We start from the raw sequence: 19,559 nt of genomic DNA on the forward strand, positions 1-19,559 counted from the left end.
GGTAGAGCTTTCGTAGCAGTTCAGGTTGTGACATTTGCAGAAAAATGGGTGGGGTCCTCACAGTATACAAAGGCTAAATTGATAGGGCTTTATGTCTGGGGAGGAAGGGAAGTATAATACATCAAAAAGGGGCACAGAAGGGGTTAGAATACTTCAGAGAGGCATGGGGAAGAAGATGGAGTCTAGGTGAGCAAGGAGAAGCTGAGGGACCCTCAGCTTTGACACCAAAATATAGGGAGGACATCAAAGCTCAGAGCTAGGTTGCTTAGGATTAGAGCTTTAGGCAAGTCCATCATCAAGGCAAGAAGTCCTCTGAAACCAAAAGACCCTCTGGCACTCAAGGTTGCTTTATATTATTTTCTGAGCATCCCCTTTAATTTTCTCAAGATCTTGGTGTTTCCACCCTTCCTGGTGGTACCTGCTTCCCAGGACAAGGCTATGAGGTGTCTGTAAGGTCTGGAGAAGGGTCTGGTATGGCAAGAAATTCTTTATCTGTCATTCTGCATCTCCTTGGACCACTAGGAGCCCACTGTGCTGTAGGCTGAACCAGCTCCCCGGCCCAGCCAGGGCAATGCAGAAGGTAGAGATGGGTTTCATTTAATGAAGGAACACAATTTCTGCTTTTAGAAAAATGATCGTTTATGTGATCCATGATTTATTCATAGGAAAGCACTGTGAATTCACACACTTGCTAAAAAAGGGCAACTGTGATACAGAATGAGAGTGGCTTCTCTCTTTTTTTTAACCAACCCATTGGGCTGAGACGTAGGGGCCCTTGGCTGGACAGTAAGACTTGAGTAGCCACAAACGGCAAATACAACTTCTTCGTCAGTTTGGAGTAAAAAAAGTGACAGTTTGTCAAAGAAAAAGTAAAGCAGATGGAGAAGTTCTTAGTTCACATTCTAGCTATACCACCCCTTCCCTATCACACCCCACCCCTAACTCAGGAACTAAGATATGAAACAGTAAACACCAGACACTGGTATCCAACTGACTCTTCTGAATGCCTTTGCTACCTCCTGTAACAATTCCAGGCCGAGCATAGAGGTCAGGAAGGTAGCAGGAACATGATACACTGTGGAGGTCAGCCAGGGCTAAGACAGGGCTGCCCACTAGGGCTAGAAATTAGGAAGGGAGAGGCTAAGAGCAGACCAGCCCTAGCCTCCAAGTCAGCGAGCAATGAGACTGTGACAAAAGCAGGCAGAGGAAGCTTGAGGTAGAAAGGCAGGGGAAGAAAGCAAGTATGGGGTGAGAAGAGAACTGTGGAGCTAAAGCAGCCAATCTGATGGCAGAGGGAGATTGGTGCTTAGAAGCTTGTTTGGTGAGAGAATGAATAGAGGAGGCACAGAGATGGGGAACAAACGTTTAGCTGGTGAGAGAGATTTAAGAGGAACAGGAAAGAGAAATTTGGCAAAAAGGAAGGACACATTCATGCAGATCCTCAAACATGAATACACAGACATCCCTACATGTAGAAATACGCTCGGTTACACATATAAAGACACAGGCGCATGGATAACAAGCATACACACAGATACAAACATGTTTATACACATGCACTCATGTGTGCCCAGATACACATACACACTAAATATGCACAGTGCATTTGCACATAGATGTGCATCCTCACATGTATGCAAAATGTGTATATCCTCAGGTAGAAACCCAGTCCAGTGTGCACATATTCACACAGGTACACAGCCATAGAACTGACACATACACATAAATATATATGTGCACATACAGACAGGCATGCACAGATATATCTATGCACATAGACACATGTACTTAGCCATACAGATACACACACACGATTATAGATGAAACCACACACTCTCTAACACAAAGGTGACCACAGTAGATGAATATTATGAACTCAGCAGCTTCCCAGACCTTCATCTTCTCCCTGCACTTGTTTCTCAGGCGTTCAGCAGGCTCCTGAAGAAGCTGTGTGAGGCAGGAGCTTCAATGTCCTCATAGTTTTGTGAGGCAAAAGTCTAAGTCCAGTCCTGGCCTCTGTCCCTCACTCACCACTGGGCTATAAATGCCCTGTCTGTAGGTGGGGGATTCTGCATAGACTAGACTTGGGATTGATTCTAACTGGTCATTTTTCTCCTTGGCACCCCCACTCTTCCACTGCTACCAGCATACACTCTGCAAGGGAAACCTGAGAAATGGTTGTGAGTCTCCTCAGAAAATAAGCATATCCTCCTACCCACAGCTACTTCAAGTGCCCATCAAATCAAAACCACAATTATAAATAGTTGTAAGTTTACAATAATTAGCAACACATATACTATAGTATTTACAGTCCCATAGATGTGTTTGTTTCTCTGGTTAAGCAATCCCTGAGACGGAACAGTGTTCTGTGTTTGCCAAGGGAGACAGGGCCAATGCTCAGGACACGCTGGATACAGGGGCATGAGGTGGCATGTTGTGGGGTTTCTGGTCGATCTGCAGGGCCCAGCTCCTCCATGAACAGTAGGCTGTAGTGAGAAGCTTGCCAAGGTAGGCATATCAACTAGAGTTAGACCTTCCCCATCCTTAGCCCTGTGGTCCTTTGGCCTCAGCCACAGGTGCTCAGAGTCCTCTCAGGGTGGACAAATGTTTCAGTGTCCTTGGCCTGACGTGATACTACCTGGGAACCCAGGCTGCCCTGGCGGTGAGCTATCTGCTCTCTCAGCCAAAGCGCTCTCGCACCAGCAGCATCAGTTTTTTCTTGCCTTTGTAGATCTGTTTGAGGTTGTCGATGAACTGGGCAAATTGCAGGTGGCCATCCTGGGGCAGCAGGAAGGTCTCCCGAGCCTTGCTTAGAAACTCAATGAACTCTCCATAGTGGCGAGGGCTGATGTGTGTTAGGCGTGAGTGTGTAGTGTTGATATAGGCATTGATGGTGGCATCCAACAACTGGCGCAATGGAGCTTTGTCAGTGGACATGAGCTTTCCAGAGCTGCGGCGGCCTGGGATGCCGGCCAGGCCAGGTGCAGTCACTGTGCAGCGTCGTAAGATGTCTGAAAGCACTGTGGCACAGTGCACACTCTTCACCACCAGGGGGATGAGAGCTGCCAGCTCATTCTTGCCCAGAGAGTGGCTGAGAGCACAAGCCCAGAGCACATCATTGATGGCGGGATGAGTATCCTGGTTGTAGGCCAGGTTAAGATGGCTCATGGCCAGTGAGGCCAGCTTGAAGGCACGGAGCGGGTAGCCACGGAGCTCCATGTAGCGGGCGATGGTGAACAGCTGCGAATGGGTCATGCCACCAGCAGCAGCATCAATGGCAATCTGATAGGCTGCCTCAAAGGCGATGTGGTCTTTCTCACAGAGGGTAAGGGCTGACAGGGCACAGCTCTGTGGATCCTTCATAGCACACTGTAGGGCCAGCGTGCGAGCACAGCTAGCCAGTTCCTCCCGCTGTGGATAGTCAAGACTGAGGCGCAGGATAGTGGTGTGGGATACGGCTGTGGCAGCTACAATACTAGTAGCCTCAGTAGGGGTGAAGAGTGTGTACCAGCTCTGCAAGATGCTCACCAGGGCCCGCACACCTGTCAGGGAGAGCCTGAGCTCAGCCGTGGCCATCTGGGTCCTGATTCAGGTCTACCGAGATTACCATTTGGGGTTTGAACTTGGCCTGCAGCGATGAGTTCTCCCTCCTCAGCAACCCTGAGATGATATGAGGCAAACCAGGGCAAGGGGAGCATCCCAGATGGCCAGACCCTGTTTGGGGTCTCTTTCTATCCCTTCTTTCCCCAGGTTAGAGGGTTGAAGGTTTCTGCAGGTGCTCTTGACCCCTCACAAGGACGGGACAGTACAGCCTGGGGTTTGCTTGCCCTGAGGCATGGGTTGCAGATCTGCCAGGGGTTCTAGCTGAAGTGGGGCCTCTCAGGGTAGAGTCTTGTGCTGGGGCTTTGGGCTTTAGAAAGGGTCCTGAGCCTCCAAGTTGTCTGGGGTTTTTCACAAGCATGGACAGGGATGGGGACCAAACCACTGGGCCCACTACCTCCCAAGGGAGCACTTGAGTAACAACTGAAAATTCATTCTCTTAGACATGTCTCTGATGAGAGAATCAAGCGCTGCTGACATCAGGATATGGTTCAAGCAATGAGGACAGGACTTGGGCTGGCTGAACAGAGGCCACTTTCTCCTACCAGCAGCCCCATCCTTTCTTAGGCCATCAGGAATAGGAATATGAGAGCTCTAAGGATTCACTGTCCTGTCCCAAGAGTAGGGCCTAGAAACCCCTTTCCGCTGGGAGTAGAGGGAGGTGGGAGACTCACCCACTTCTGTAGCACAGGTCACCAACCATCGTACCATCTCCCTGCGTCTCCAGTTAAGGGTTGATAAGGTCATCCGCATCACCTGGGCACAAAAGAGGCCTTTCCAGTGGGCTATGCCTAACTGTTGTGACCTCTCCCTCCCCTTGCCATTCATTTATGCAACAAATATTTTCTGGTGCTTTAAACAGTGGTCTCTCCCTTGATAAATATAAAATACAGTTTAATTTCTTTCCTAGCTCTCCCACCAATCAGATAGGAGGCTTCTCTGATGATGTGCAGCAAAGTCCTTATTATCATACCTTACTTGACTTGCAGAAATGGGGAGGTAGACAGAAGACAGGGACCCCATGGAGCCTAAAGCTGTATCTTGCTTCTGGCCTTAACCTGAAAGTGGAGCCCAATTTATGAAATCCTTGCCTTTTCCCTTGTCTAGAACTTGTGTTCTGGGCACAAAGAAAGAGCCAGACTTGGCCTATGCCCAGTCTCCCAGAGATCTTACCTTCTCCCAAGTGTCACTAGGCCAGAAGTCTAAACTGAGGATGGCCCACTCTTCTTCCATACCTGTAACCCAAGTTCCAGGGCAACGTTGAGCAGGGTGCTGTCAGTACTACTGTCAGTGGGAGTAGCAATCTTGAATGCATCTTGGGCCAGTTTGAAGATGAGGGAGGAAGAATGAATGTGCTTCTGTATTGCTTCCAGAATTGTTCGGAGTCTCAAAGTGTCTCCTATAGATGCCAAGAGCAGGGGCAGGGTCTATTTTAATGTTTTACTAAACAGTCAGCTGATTGCAACAGGTAGTTCAACAGGTGGTTGAAATGGCTGCTATTAATTCATTGAATGCTTCTGAATGCTACCGCCCCTTCTGGGTTATCAAGCTGTCTCCACTAAACACATTTGAGGCTCCTCCCTTCCCCAGACCCCATGTGAGTCCTATTCTCTCCACCTTTTCATCTGTCTCTACTGAATACCCTCTGCCCTCAGGATCTTTAAGTACCAGAAATAATTTTCTTGAACACTTGAATTTCCAGAGCTATACAGTAGACAGAAAGCCACATTACTGCCAAAAAAGAATGCCAGTCCCACTGTCGACTTCTCACTACAGCTCCCTGGAGCAAAAAGGAGCAGGGCCACCACTTCTTATTCAATAGGCAGGGATTCTATACGAAGCACAAAGAGTTAAGGAATATAACATCATATGAAGTGAAGGTTGCTGGATGAAGGCAGTAGTGTATGAAAGACTGCTACATCTTATAAAGGACAAACATGTTAAGTAAAGATAGAACAAAAAGTAGGCCTTATGTTTTGCTTTGTAACTGCTGATAAAGTCAAAGAGGAGGAATGGCGGTATGACTATAGGCTTTGGAATAAAACACACTGGGGACTGAACCTGGTTCAGCCATTTAAGAGTTTAATGACTTCAGGTTGGGCGCAGTGGCTCTTGCCTGTAATCCCAGCACTTTGTGAGGCTGAGGTGGGTGAATCACTTGAGGTCAGGAGTTCGAGACCAGCCTGGCCAAATGGTGAAACCCTGTCTCTACTAAAAAAAATACAAAAATTAGTCAGGCATGGTGGCATGCGCCTGTAGTCCCAGCTACTCAGGAGGCTGAGGCAGGAGAATGACTTGAACCTGGGAGGTGGAGGTTGCAGTGAGCCAAGATTGGGCCACTGCACTCCAGCCTGGGTGACACAGTGAGACTCTGTCTCAAAAAAAAAAAAAAAAAAAAGGAAAGAGTTCAATAACTTCATCTATAAAATGGAAACAATAACCTTTAGGATTGTTGTGAGAATTATAAATAATTTATAATATTCTATGATTCTATTTTTATAAAAAAGATACATAGTGTGTGTAAATATATATGAATAGAAAATCTCCAGGAATATTTATGCAAATGTCTTTTTTTTTTTTGAGATGGAGTCTTGCTCTGTCGCCCAGGCTGGAGTGCAGTGGCTGGATCTCAGCTCACTGCAAGCTCTGCCTCTCGGGTTCACGCCATTCTCCTGCCTCAGCCTCCCAAGTAGCTGGGACTACAGGCCCCCGCCACCTTGCCCAGCTAGTTTTTTGTATTTTTTTTTTTTTTTGAGATGGAGTCTGGCTCTGTCGCCCAGGCTGGAGTGCAGTGGCCGGATCTCAGCTCACTGCAAGCACCGCCTCCCAGGTTTACGCCATTCTCCTGCCTCAGCCTCCCGAGTAGCTGGGACTACAGGTGCCCGCCACCTCGCCCGGCTAGTTTTTTTGTATTTTTTAGTAGAGACGGGGTTTCACCGTGTTAGCCAGGATGGTCTCGATCTCCTGACCTCGTGATCCGCCCGTCTCGGCCTCCCAAAGTGCTGGGATTACAGGCTTGAGCCACCGCGCCCGGCCACAAATGTCTTATTCATAGTTGTTTTTGGGTGCCAGGATTATGCAAGAGATTTCCTTTATTCTTCTATCATCTTTAAAAAGTTTTTTAAGTTAATAGACTACGTCTTTAGAGCAGTTTCAGGTTTACAGGAAATTGATCAGATAGTACAGAGAATTCCCATATATCCCCTATTATTAACATCTTATATTAATGTGGTATATTTGGTAAACCAATATTAATACAGTAATCCCTCCGCACCTGTGGGAGATTGGTTCCATGACTTCCCTTGGATACCAAAATCTGAGGATGCTCAAGTCTCTCATAACCTATCATCATATCCTCCCCTATACTTTAAATCACCTCTAGATTATTTATAATATCTAATACAATGTCTATACATCATTACATGTGGATTCAACATAGTGCTTTGTGCCCAGCAAATTAAAGTTTTGCTTTCTGGAGCTTTGACGAGTTTTTTTCCCTGAATATTTTTGATCCACGGTTGGTTGAATCCACAGATGCAGAACCCACAGATACAGAGGGCTGACTGTACATTATTATTAGTGTGGTACATTTGATGAACCAATATGCATATATTATTAACTCAAGTTTACAGTTTACATTAGGGTTCACTCTGTGTTATACAGTTGTATGGGTTTTGACAAATGTGTGTTATTAATCTGCTATTACAGTGTCATATAAAATAGTTTCACTTCTCTACAAAATCTCCTGTGTTCTATCTGTTCATCCCTTTCTCCATTCCCTCTAAGTCCCTGGCAACTATTGATCTTTTTACTGTTTTCATAGTTTTGCCTTTTCCAGAATATCATATACTTGGAAGCATACAGTAAGTAGCCTTTTCAGACTGGCTTTTTTCTTTTTTTTTTTTTTAAACTTAAAGGCTAGTGTGATAATACAGATTGGCTTCTTACAACATGCAATACACATTTAAGGTTCCTCCATATCTTTGTTTCCCTCAGAGTTTACACCCAAAACTTCCATCTTTTTTTTTTTTTTTTTTTTTGAGTGTGTGTGGCTTGAGAAGCCATGTCTTTTTATTTAGAAATAATAATCAATTCTATGGATATACGACAATTTATTTATCCATCCACCTTTTGAAGAACATCTTGGTTACTTCCAGTTTGGAGCAATTATAAATAAAGATGCTTCAAACATTCATGTGCAGGCTAACTGCGACCTCCGCCTCCTGGGTTAAAGATATTCTCCTGGTCTCAGCCTCCTGAGTAGCTTGGATTACAGGTGCGTGACACCACGCCCAGCTAATTTTTATATTTTTAGTAGAGACAGGGTTTCACCATGTTGGCCAGGCTGGTCTTGAACTCCTGACCTCAGATGATCCACCTGCCTCAGCCTCCCAAAGTGCTGGGATTGCAGGCATGAGCCACTGCGCCTGGCCATCCTCTAGACATTTTATAGTTTTGTGTTTTACTTTTAGGTCTATGATCCATTTTGAGTTAATTTTTGTGAAAGGTCTAAGGTCAGTGTCTATATTAATTTCTTTTTGCATGTGAATGTCCAGATTTTCTAGCACCATTTGTTGAAAAGACAATCTTTTGGTCCTTTCTCAATATCAGTTGACTATATTTGTGTGAGTCTATTTCTGAGCTTTTAATTTTGTTCCATTGATCTATTTGTCAGTTTTTCAACAGTACCACACTGTCTTGATTAATATTACAGTAAGTGTTTCCACTGGGTAGTATCAGGCCTCTGACTTGTTCTTCAATATTATGTTGGCTATTCTAGGTCTTTTGTTTTTCAACATAAAGTTTAGAAAGGGTTTGTTGATATGCACAAAATAAATTGCTGGGATTTTGATTGGGATTGTGTTAAATCTATAAATCAAGTTGGGAAGAACTGACCTAATATACATTCTTTTTATCCATGAACATGGGCCATTTCTATTTATTTAAATCATCTTTGATTTTTTTCATCCAAGTTTTACAGTATTCCTCATATCGATCTTATACATATTTTGTTAGATTTATTCCTAAGTACTTCATTTTTGGGGTGCTAATGTAAATAGTACTGTGTTTTAAATTTCAAAGTCCAATTGTTCTTTGCTGGCATATAGGAAAGCAATTGAATTTTGCATATTAACCTTATATACTGCAAACTTGCTATAATTACTTGTTAGTTCCAGTTTTTAAAAAAATTGATTCTTTGGGATTCATACATAGTCAATCATGTCATTTGTGAACAAAGACAGATTTATTTCTTCCTTTCCAATTGGCTTACAATGATTTCACTTAAGAATTTTTGATCCTTATGATGGGTTTATTGGGACATAACCCTGTCATTAGTCAGGGAGCATCTGTGTATCATTTATTTCCTTTTCCTCTCTTATTGTATTAGTTAGGAACTTCTAGTATGATGCTGAATAGAGGTGGCAAGAGGGAACATCCTTGTCTTATTCCTGATCTTAAAGGGAAAGCATCTAGTTTCTCACCATTAAGTGTAATGGTAATTATAGCTGTAGGTTTTAATTTTTTGTCTTTAAGCTCTTTTGCCCAGACTGGAGTGCAGTACACAATCATGGTTCACTGCAGCCTTGACTTCCCAGGCTCAAGTGATCCTCTTGCCTCAGCCTCCCAAGTAGCTGGAACTACAGGAGTGTGCCCACCACAACTGGTTATTTTTTATTTTTTAGTAGTGATGAGGTCTTGCTATGTTGTCCAGGCTGGTCTTGAACTCCCAGGCTCAAGCAATTCTCTCATCTTGGCCTCCCAAAGTGCTAGGATTACAAGTGTGAGCCACCACACCCAGACGGTAACTGTAGGTTTTTTGGTAGAAGTTCTTTATCGAGTTGAGGCAGTTCTCCTCTATTCCTAGTTTGCTAAGCGTTTTTTAAAATTATGAATGGGTGTCAGTTATGCTTTTCCTGCATTTAATGATGAATGACTTTTCTTCTTTGCCTGTGGAAAGAATAAATTCCATTAATGGAATTAATGGATTCCATTAATTGATTTTCAAGCATTGAGACAACTAACATACCTGAAATAAATCCTACTTATGGTTCATTCTTTTTATACACTATTGGGTTTGATTTGCTAAAATTTGTTCAGGATTTCTGCATTTATGCTCATGAGTCATACTGATCTGTACTTTTCCTTTCTTGTAATGTCTTTATTTAGTTTTGTTTTAGAGTAATGCTGGCCTCATAGAATAAGCAAGTATTTCCTCTGCTTCTATTTTCTGGAAGAGACTTTAGACAATCAGTACCATTTATTCCTTAAATATTTGGTAGAACTCACCAGTGAAATAATCTGAGCCTGGTGTTTTCTGTTTTGGAAGGTTATTATTAATTCAATTTCTCTAACAAATATGGGCCTATTCAGATTATTTATTTCTCCTTCTGTGAGTTTTTGTAGTGTTTTTCAAGAAATTGGTCCATCTAATTATCTAAGTTATCAAATTGGTGGGCATAGAGTTCAAAAAATTTTTTATTATCCTTTTAATGTCCATGGGATCAGTACTGATGGCCCCTCTTTCATTTATAATATTAGTAATTTATATCTCCTCTCTTTTTTCTTGGTTAGCCTAAAGGTTTATCAATTTTATTGGTCTTTTCAAAGAATTACTCTTGCTTTTATTGATTTTTGCCTGCTGTTTTTCTACTTTCAATTTCACTGATTTCTGCTCTAATTTTTGTTATTTATTTTCTTCCACTAACTTTAGATTTACATTGCTCTTCTTTCACTATTTGCCCAATGTGGAAGCTTAACTTATAAACTGATTGTTATTCTTTCTCTATTTTACTAATGTGCAAGCTTAGATTATTTATTTTATAATTATTTTTATTAAAAAAATTTTTTTTTTTTTGAGGCAGAGTCTCGCTCTGTTGCCCAGGCTGGAGTGCAGTAGCATGATCTCAGCTCACTGCAACCTCTGCCTCCTGGTTCAAGTGATTCTTCTGCTTCAGCCTCCTGAGTAGCTGGGATTACAGGCACCTGCCACCATGCCTGGCTAATTTTTGTATTTTTGTAGAGACAGGGTTTGTCCATGTTGGTCAGTCTGGTCTCAAACTCCTAACCTCACGTGATTGCCTCGGCCTCTCAAAGTGCTGGGATTACAGGCATGAACCACTTCACCCGGCCTATTTTTTGAGAAAAGGTCTTACTCTTGCCTAGGCTGCAGTGTAGTCGTGTGATCATGGTTCACTTCAGCCTTGACCTCCCAGGCTCAAGTGATCCTCCCAAACCACTGGGATTATGGGTGTGAATCACCATATCTCGCTCTTTCTTTTCTTTCTTTCTCTGTCTTTTTTTTTTTTTTGGTGGAGTTTCACTCTGTCGCCCAGGCTGGAATGCAGTGGCATGATCTCGGCTCACTGCAACCTCTGCCTCCAGGTTCAAGTGATTCTCCTGCCTCAGCCTCCCAAGTAGCTGGGACTACAGGCATGCGCTACCACATCTAGCTAATTTTTGTATTTTTAGTACACGTGGGGTTTCGCCATGTTGGCCAGGCTGGTCTTGAACTCCTGACCTCAGGTGATCCGCCCACCTCGGCCTTCCAAAGTGCTGGGATTACAGGCGTTAAGCCACCATGCCTGGCTGCTCTTTTCACTTTCTTGATAATGCTCTTTGATGCACACAAGATTTAAATTTTGATGAAATCTAATTTACCTATCTATATATATTTTTTTGTTGCTCATGCTTTTGATGTCATAGCTAAGAATCCATTGGCTTACCCAAGGTCATGAAGACTTATTCCTATGTTTTCATGTAAGAGTTTTAAGGCTTTAGCTCTTACATTTAGGTTACTGGTTCCATCTCTACTTTTAATCTATCTGTGTCTTTAGAGTGGGTTTCTTATAGACAACATATAGTTGAATTTTAAAAAGGTTTCTCCACACCTTTGTCAACATAATTTTTTATCAAAAATTCTCCTTGCTGTCCAGGAATGGTGGCTCATGCCTGTAATCCCAGCACTTTGGGAGGCCAAGGTGGGTGGATCACCTGAGGTCAGGAGTTCAAGACCAGCCTGGCCATCATGGCAAAACCCTATCTCTACTAAAAATACAAAAATTAGCTGGGCGTGGTGGTGGGCGCTTGTAGTCCCAGCTTCTTGGGAGGCTGAGGCATGAGAATCATTTGAACCCAGGAGGCGGAGGTTGCAGTGAGCCGAGATCACGTCACTGCATTCCAGCCTGGGTGACAGAGCGAGACTCTGTCTCAAAAAATAAAAATAAATAAATAAAAATAATAATTTTTCCTTGGCTAAGTGTGGTGGCTCACACCTGTAATCCCAGCATTTTGGGAGCTCAAGGTGGGAGGATTACTTGAGGCCAGGGGTTCAAGGCCAGCTAGGGTAACATAGCAAGACCTCGTCTCTACTAAAAAATAAAATTTAAAACAAATCCTTTAGTTTGAAATAATTTTACGTAAAGAAAAGTTTGAAGAATAGAACAGAAATGTTTTTTTCTTCTCTCTGAACCATTTGAAAATAAGTGACTTGATGCCCCACCACTCCTATCGTGGTGTGTATTTCCTACAAAGACACTCTTCTACACCCGCAAGACAACCATCAAAAGCAGCAAATTAACAGATACATTCCTACCATCTACCACCAACCACATTCAAGTTCCACCAATTGTCCCCAAAATGTCTTTTATAGCAAAAAGATTTTATACAAGTTCACGTGTTGCACTTAGTTTGTCATGTGTCTTAAGTCTTCAATTTGGAAAAATGTCCCCATCTTTCCTTGACATTCACAACCTTGACACTTTTGCAGGCTAGTTATTTTGTAGCATGTCCTTTATTTGGTATTCCTGATGTTTCCTTATTAGATGTACATTTGCACTTTTGGCTGTAACATCACAGAAGCGATGCTGAGTTCTTATTGTTTCCTATCAGGTAATCTATGTTTTTTTTTTTTTTTTTTTTTTTTTTTTTTGAGACAGAGTCTTGCTCTGTCACCCAGGCTGGAGTGCAGTGGCGCAAGTCTCCGCTCACTGCAAGCTCCACCTCCTGGGTTTACGCCATTCTCCTGCCTCAGCCTCCCGAGTAGCTGGGACTACAGGCGCCTGCCACCTCACTCGGCTAGTTTTTTTGGTATTTTTAGTAGAGACGGGGTTTCACTGGGTTAGCCAGGATGGTCTCGATCTCCTGACCTCGTGATCCACCCGCCTTGGCCTCCCAAAGTGCTGGGATTACAGGCTTGAGCCACCGTGCCCGGCTAATCTATGTTTTTGACTTCATCCATTTCTGATGATATTAACTGTGACTAGTTGATTAAAGTGGTGTTGGCCAGGTTTCCCAATTTGTAAAGTTACACATTTTTCCTCTATAATTGATAAGTATTTTGTGAAGAGATACTTTGAGACTATATGAATATCCTGTTCTTCAAATGTTCATGCACTAGCTTTGAATCCATTGATATTTCCTGACTGCAGCTATTTTAGGTATCTCATATAAGTCAAATCATACAATATTTATCCTTTTGTGTCTGGTTTATTTCACTTAGCATGTTCTCAAGGTTCACTCATGTTGTAGCATGTATCAGACTTTCATTTCTTTTATGGCTCAATAATATTCCATTTTCTATATATACCACATTTTGTTTATCCATTCACCTGTTGATGAACATTTGGCTATAATGAATAATGTTACTATAAACACTTGTACAACTATCTGTTTGAGTTCCTGCTTGCAATTCTTTTGGACATATAGCTGGTTCATTTTTTTTTGACTTACCTACCTGTTTATAGTTATGTTTTTAGAGACAGGGTCTCACTTTCTCATCCAGGCAGTGGCACGATAGCTCACTGTAACCTCAAACTCCTGGGCTCAAGCAATTGTCTTGCTTTAGCCTCTTGAGTAGCTGGGACTACAGGTGGGTGCCACCATGCCCAGCTAGTTTTTAAATTTCTTGCAGAGAGAAGGTCTCACTATGTTACCCAGGCTGGTCTCTAACTCCTGTCCTCTAACTGATTTTCCCACCTCAGCCTCCCAAAGTGTTAGGATTACAGGTGTGAGTCACTTTGGCCTTTAATGATTGATTGATTGATTGATTGAGATGGAGTCTCGCTCTGTTGCCCAGGCTGGAGTGCAGTGGCATGATCTCGGGGCTCACTGCAACCTCTGCCTCCCAGTTCAAGCGATTCTTGTGCCTCAGCCTCCTAAGTAGCTGGGGTTACAGGCATGTGCCACCATGCCCGGCTAATTTTTTTTTTCCTTTTTTTTTTTTTTGAGACGGAGTCTTGTTCTGTCACTCAGGCTGGAGCGCAGTGGCGCAATCTCGGCACACCGCAAGCTCCGCCTCCCAGGTTCACGCCATTCTCCTGCCTCAGCCTTCCGAGTAGCTGGGACTACAGGCATGCGCCACCACGCCTGGCTAATTTTTTTGTATTTTTAGTAGAGATGGGGTTTCACCATGTTAGCCAGGATGATCTCGATCTCCTGACCTCGTGATCCGCCCGCCTCGGCCTCCCAAAGTGCTGGGATTACAGGCGTGAGCCACCGCAGCCGGCCCATGCCCAGCTAATTTTTGTATTTTTAGTAGAGACAGGGTTTTGCCGTGTTGGCCAGGCTGGTCTTGAACTCCTTACTTCAGGTTATCCACCCGCCTCGGCCTCCCAAAGTGCTGGGATTACAGGTGTGAGCCTGGCCCTGGCTTTTATTTATTCTTAAGCAAAGTTTGACAGTTTTGTTTTCGAAGGAGTTAGTCCATTTCATCTGTGTTGTTGAATTTACTGGCATAAAGCTGTTTGTAATATTCTCCTATTACCATTTTGATATCTTTAGAATCTGTAGTGATATCACCTTTCTCATTCCTGATGTTGGTCATTTCTGCCTTTTATCTCCTTTTTTCTTGATCAGTCTAGATAGGGATTTCAATTGATTTATGTTTTCATTCATTCTTTTTTTTTTTTTTTTTTTGAGATAGAGCCTTACTCTGTCCTCCAGGATGGAGTGTAGTGGCGTGATTTCGGCTCATTGCAATCTCTGCCTCCCTGGTTCAAGCAATTCTCCCTGCCTCGGCCTCCTGAGTAGCTGGGATCACAGGCGCCCACCACCATGCCCAGCTAATTTTTGTATTTTTTAGGACAGACAGGGTTTCGCCATTGGGCCAGCCTTGTCTCGAACTCCTGATCTCAAGCAATCCACCTGCCTCGGCTCCCAGAGTGTTGGGATTACAGGCGTGAGCCACCGTGCCCAGCCTTAATTGATCTTTTCAAAGAATCAGCTTTTGGTTTCATTGATTATTCTCTATTTCATTGGTTTTTGCTCTGGTTTTTTTTTTTTTTTTGAGACAGAGTCTTACTCTGTTGCCCAGGATGGAGTGCATTGGTGTGATCTTGGCTCACTGCAGCCTCCAACTCCTGTGTTCAGATGATTACAGTACCTCAGCCTCCCGAGTAGCTAGGATTATAGGTGTGTGCCACCATGCCCACTTAATTTTTTTTTTTTTTTGGTAGAGATGGAGTTTTGCCATGTTAGCCAGGCTGGTCTTGAACTCTTGGCTTCAAGTCATCTGCCTTCCTTGGCCTCCCAAAGTGGTGGGATTACAGGCATGAGCCACTGCACCTGTCTGCTCTGATCTTTATTATTTCCTTTCCTATGCTTACTTTGGGTTTTATTTTTCTGACTTCTTAAAGTAAAATCTGGGCTGGGTGCAGCAGCTCACGCCTGTAATCCCAGCACTTTGGGAGGCTGAGGCGGGCGGATCATGAGGTCAAGAGATCAAGACCATCCTGGCAGACACTATTGAAACCTGTCTCTACTAAAGCCAAAAAGTGGCGGGGCATGGTGGCGGTACCTGGTCCAACTACTCAGGAAATTCAGAGCCGGGAGGTAAGCATGAATCTCGCGGTGGTGGAGCTTACAGTGAGCAGTTCCTGCTCAAGCCTGGGAAGCAGAGCGAGACTCCGTCTCAAAAAGTGTGAAATCTGAGGATCACTGGGTTTGGAAAGCAGTTTTACATTATTTACTAAAATGTGTAAGAAAACCTTAGCTACATTCCACTAATTTTGACTTGTGCTTTCATTTTCATATAGTCAAAAGATTTTCTAATTTTCTTGTGATTTTTTTTCTTTGCTCCATGAGTAATATACATGTACGTGGTTTAATTTCCACAAACTTAAGATATTTTCTAAATATTTTTATCATTGATTTTTAATTGTACTGTGGTTGTCTGAAAAAGATTTTCAGTTCCTCTCTCTCTCTGTCTCTTTTTTTTAAGAGTCAGGGTCTTGCTCTGTCACCCAGGTTGGAGTGCAGTGTCATGATGGTAGCTTACTGCAGTTTCTAACTCCTGCGCTCATGCAGTTCTTCTACCTTAGCCTCCTCAGTAGCTGGGACTACGGGTGCTTGCCAGTACATGTGGCTAATTTTTAAAATTTTTTTGTAAAGACAGGATCTTGCTATGTTGCCCAGGCTAGTCTCAAACTCCTGGTCTCAAGTGATCCTTCTGCCTTGGCCTCCTGAAGTGCTGGGATTACAGGTGTGAGCCACTGCACCTGGCTTCATCTTTGTTTCTGAAATATATTTTCATTGGTATAAAATTCTACTTTGATAGTTTTTGGTTTTGTTTTGAGATGGAGTCTCACTTTGTCACCCAGGCAGGAGTGCAGTGGTGAGATCTCGGCTCACCGCAACCTCTGCCTCCCAGGTTCAAGCGATTCTCGTGCCTCAGCCTCCTGAGTAGCTGGGACTACAGGTGTGCACTATGATGCCCAGCTAATTTTTGTATTTTTAGTAGAGATGGGGTTCTCAAACTCCTGACCTCAAGTGATCTGCCCGCCTTGGCCTCCCAAAGTGCTGGGATTATAGGCGTGAGCCACCATGCTTGGCCTGATGATTTTTTTAAAAAAAGCACTTTCAGGGATTTTTTTTTCCCACTGTTTTCTGGCTTACATTGTTTCTAATGATAAATCTGTTCTCATACTTGTTTTTTTGTCCTTTGTCTGTAATGTATCTTTTTTACTCTGATTGCTAAGTAGATTTTCTCTTCTATTATTGGTTTTAAGCATTTTGGTTATGATGTGCCTTGATAGAGTTTTCTTCATGTTTATTATGCTTATCATTCATTTATTTCCTTAGATCTGTAGTCCTCCTCCTTATCCTGCTTGGAATCTGAAACTCCATGCAGGCTACCATCACTCCCCACTTGGCACTCCTCACATGAATGCACATTATCAAATTTGTTGATTTTTGCCAATAAGATCAGTAAAAAATGTTATCTCAGGCTAATTTTAATTTGTATTTCTAATGTGATACCAGACATTTTAGTTGTCTAAAAACCACTTGTATCTCCTTTCCTGTGAACTGTCTGATCATATCCTTTGTTCTATTTTTGTATTTGTTTGCTGATCATTTTTATATTAATTTGTATGTAACTTTTACCTTTTCTGTAATGAGCGGTGTTTTTGGGGGGACAATAAGAAGATACCACATAAACTTATTTTTAATTTTAAAAAATCTTCAAAATCCATGTAGCTTCCTGGTCCAAAATATTCAGGAGCTCATGGTGGCTAGCATTTTATCATAGCTCCTTCTTATGTAGCAGCTTACTTTCACTTCTGTTTGTGGTGAAACCTGCATAGCTAACAGGATGTATGTGAGCTTAAAGGCCTGAGAATCACTTTGGACTGCCTATCTTTTACTAGGGCACTGAAAAAAAACCACAAACTCTTCTATCTGTAAGAAGTTCAGCTCTATCTTAGTCATCACTTCATTAGATCTTCCAGTGGCCCTGGGAGGCTGACAGGTCATTGACAATGATTCCCATTTTATAGATTTGAAACTGAGGCTTAGAAAGGTGAAGTGATTTTATCAAACAGAAGGTTAGATTTAAAAGTAACTTAAAGATGAATTAATTTTAAATATTCGGGATCCTACAATTAGTTACTAGGGTAAAGTTTTGGCTTGGATCCAGGTGCTCTTTCTTTTTTGCTTTTTTTTTTTTTTTTTGAGACGGAGTCTCGCTCTGCCGTCTAGGCTGGAGTGCAGTGGCCGGATCTCAGCTCACTGCAAGCTCCGCCTCCCGGGTTCACGCCATTCTCCTGCCTCAGCCTCCCGAGTAGCTGGGACTACAGGCGCCCGCCACCTCGCCCGGCTAGTTTTTTTGTATTTAATAGAGACGGGGTTTCATCGTGTTAGCCAGGATGGTCTCGATCTCCTGACCTCGTGATCTGCCCGTCTCGGCCTCCCAAAGTGCTGGGATTACAGACTTGAGCCACCGCGCCCAGCCCAGGTGCTCTTTCTAATGGCAGCAAAGTGAGGATCACTATCACTCTAAATGGTCAAGGAGCTTCTCTTCCTCAGGAGACTGCAGGCCAAGCCTTTGACAGGCCATGCTGGGCAGGCAGATGGGTGATGCTGGAGCTTAAGGTCTATCTATGCTCACCTTTGGCAGCAGTCAGCATGGTGGAGGCCAGTTCACACTGCTGTGATTCCAAGTGTCCAAGCGTGAACCAGCGAGGATAACGGCTGGGCACCACAGACACCGTATGGTGAGGGTGGGCTGTGTCGCCTGCAGAAGCTGAGTTTTCTAAAACAGGTAACCTGGAAGACCCAGGAAGAATCATCAGCCACCATCCAGACCCTGGGCTTCTGAACCACCTTAGAGAAGCTTGCTCTTTGCTGGGGAGGAACTGGGGAGAGGAAAGGATTAACTAAGAGCTTTGAAGGTTTTTACACCTGTGGTACTATACACTATATGAGGTGAGTGCCTTGGTACTTAAGAGAACTCAACGCTGAATAGTTTCCACTACAAATGGATGCGAAAGGCAGTTTAAGAGCTACCGGGTTGAGTAGTATGATATACTGTAAGAAGAGAGAAAAGTTAATACATTTTAAAAAAGAATCATAGGGTTGTTTATTTTATTTATTTTTGAGACAATGTCTCTATCACATAGGCTGGAGTGTAGTGGCGCAATCACAGCTCACTGCAGCCCTGAACTCCTGGGCTCAAGCAATCCTCCCACCTCAGCCTCTTGAGTAGCTGGGACTTCAGGTATGCACCACCACGCCTGGCTAATTTTTGTATTTTTTGTTTTTGTAGAGACGGAGTTTCACCATGCTGCCCAGGCTGGTCTCAAACTCCTAGGCTCAAGCAATCTACCTGCCTCAGCCTCCCAAAGTGCTAGGACTACAGGCTTGAGCCACTGTACCCAGCCTGGTTATTTCTAAAAGTATAAGAAATACGTGCCAAGGAATTTCCTGTTTTAGCTAACGTATTGTCCAAGCCTTACAGTCCGACTAAAATTGTTCTTCTGTATAGTCTGCTACATCACAGAGTTAAGTTTAACTGCCTAAACCAAGGATCTTATTCTAGCTTGGAAACAAAATGCCCATAGCTCATTGTTCTCAAGTCTTGGGGTAAATATATTTACCTCTACTTCCCCCAGCTGCTTCTGGGGACCTGTGCTGGGGAACCTTGATTCAGCTGAACTATAGAAGGGCTCAGACCCCTTCTCAGCTTGCCAGACTAACCACTGAACAGGAAGACTCAGGTCTTAAGTACTCCTTATTTATTAACATCTCAGGGGCTTCCTCAAACAATCAACCATGAGTACTGCCAGGGAACCAAGTCACCAACAAGGAATCCAGATATGAATCCTAGATCATATAAAAATATCTGAACTATTTTAAGGTACACTTGGTAGCAGGTCCAACAGAATGACAAAGAGGGACAGAAAAGAAAGTGAAATAAGCAAAGAAAAAGAACACTGGACACTTCTGCTTTGATGGAGGCAACTGGACTGGGAAAGGGCTACCCACCTCATGGCACGTAAAGCTAATTTATAGGACAAGTCTGGATCATGAGGCAGCAGAGCTGAGAACAAATACTTGGCAAAGGTATGCATGGGAACACTCTCTCGGTGGATGACTTCTCCCAGACTGCTGAAAGGGCCCCCTGGAGGAAGATAAGTCAGCCAGTTATTTATCTGTATGCTTCCATTTGCCAGTCTGGACTTGAG

The 19,559-nt window shown here is 43.3% G+C and overlaps 1 protein-coding gene across 5 annotated transcripts in view; it reads right to left on the reverse strand.

Annotated features, from left to right (window-relative positions):
• Positions 1 to 621: 621 nt before the first annotated feature.
• Positions 622 to 19,559, reverse strand: part of ZSWIM5 (zinc finger SWIM-type containing 5) — a 193,547-nt gene continuing 174,609 nt past the window's right edge. For 4 of the 5 annotated variants that reach the window (XM_031667998.1, XM_031667994.1, XM_009207478.3 and 1 more), the window contains 5 exons: positions 19,360 to 19,495; positions 17,984 to 18,141; positions 4,836 to 4,999; positions 4,275 to 4,356; positions 622 to 3,542 (listed from right to left, as the gene is read on the reverse strand). In XM_031667998.1, the coding sequence (XP_031523858.1) occupies positions 2,680 to 3,542; positions 4,275 to 4,356; positions 4,836 to 4,999; positions 17,984 to 18,141; positions 19,360 to 19,495 (1,403 nt within the window). In that variant the 3' untranslated portion in view covers positions 622 to 2,679. The remainder of the gene's footprint in view (positions 3,543 to 4,274; positions 4,357 to 4,835; positions 5,000 to 17,983; positions 18,142 to 19,359; positions 19,496 to 19,559) is intronic. The other variant, XM_031668001.1, reaches the window with a different exon arrangement.

Source organism: Papio anubis, chromosome 1, assembly GCF_008728515.1.
Source record: "Papio anubis isolate 15944 chromosome 1, Panubis1.0, whole genome shotgun sequence".
NCBI classification, from domain to species: domain Eukaryota; kingdom Metazoa; phylum Chordata; class Mammalia; order Primates; family Cercopithecidae; genus Papio; species Papio anubis.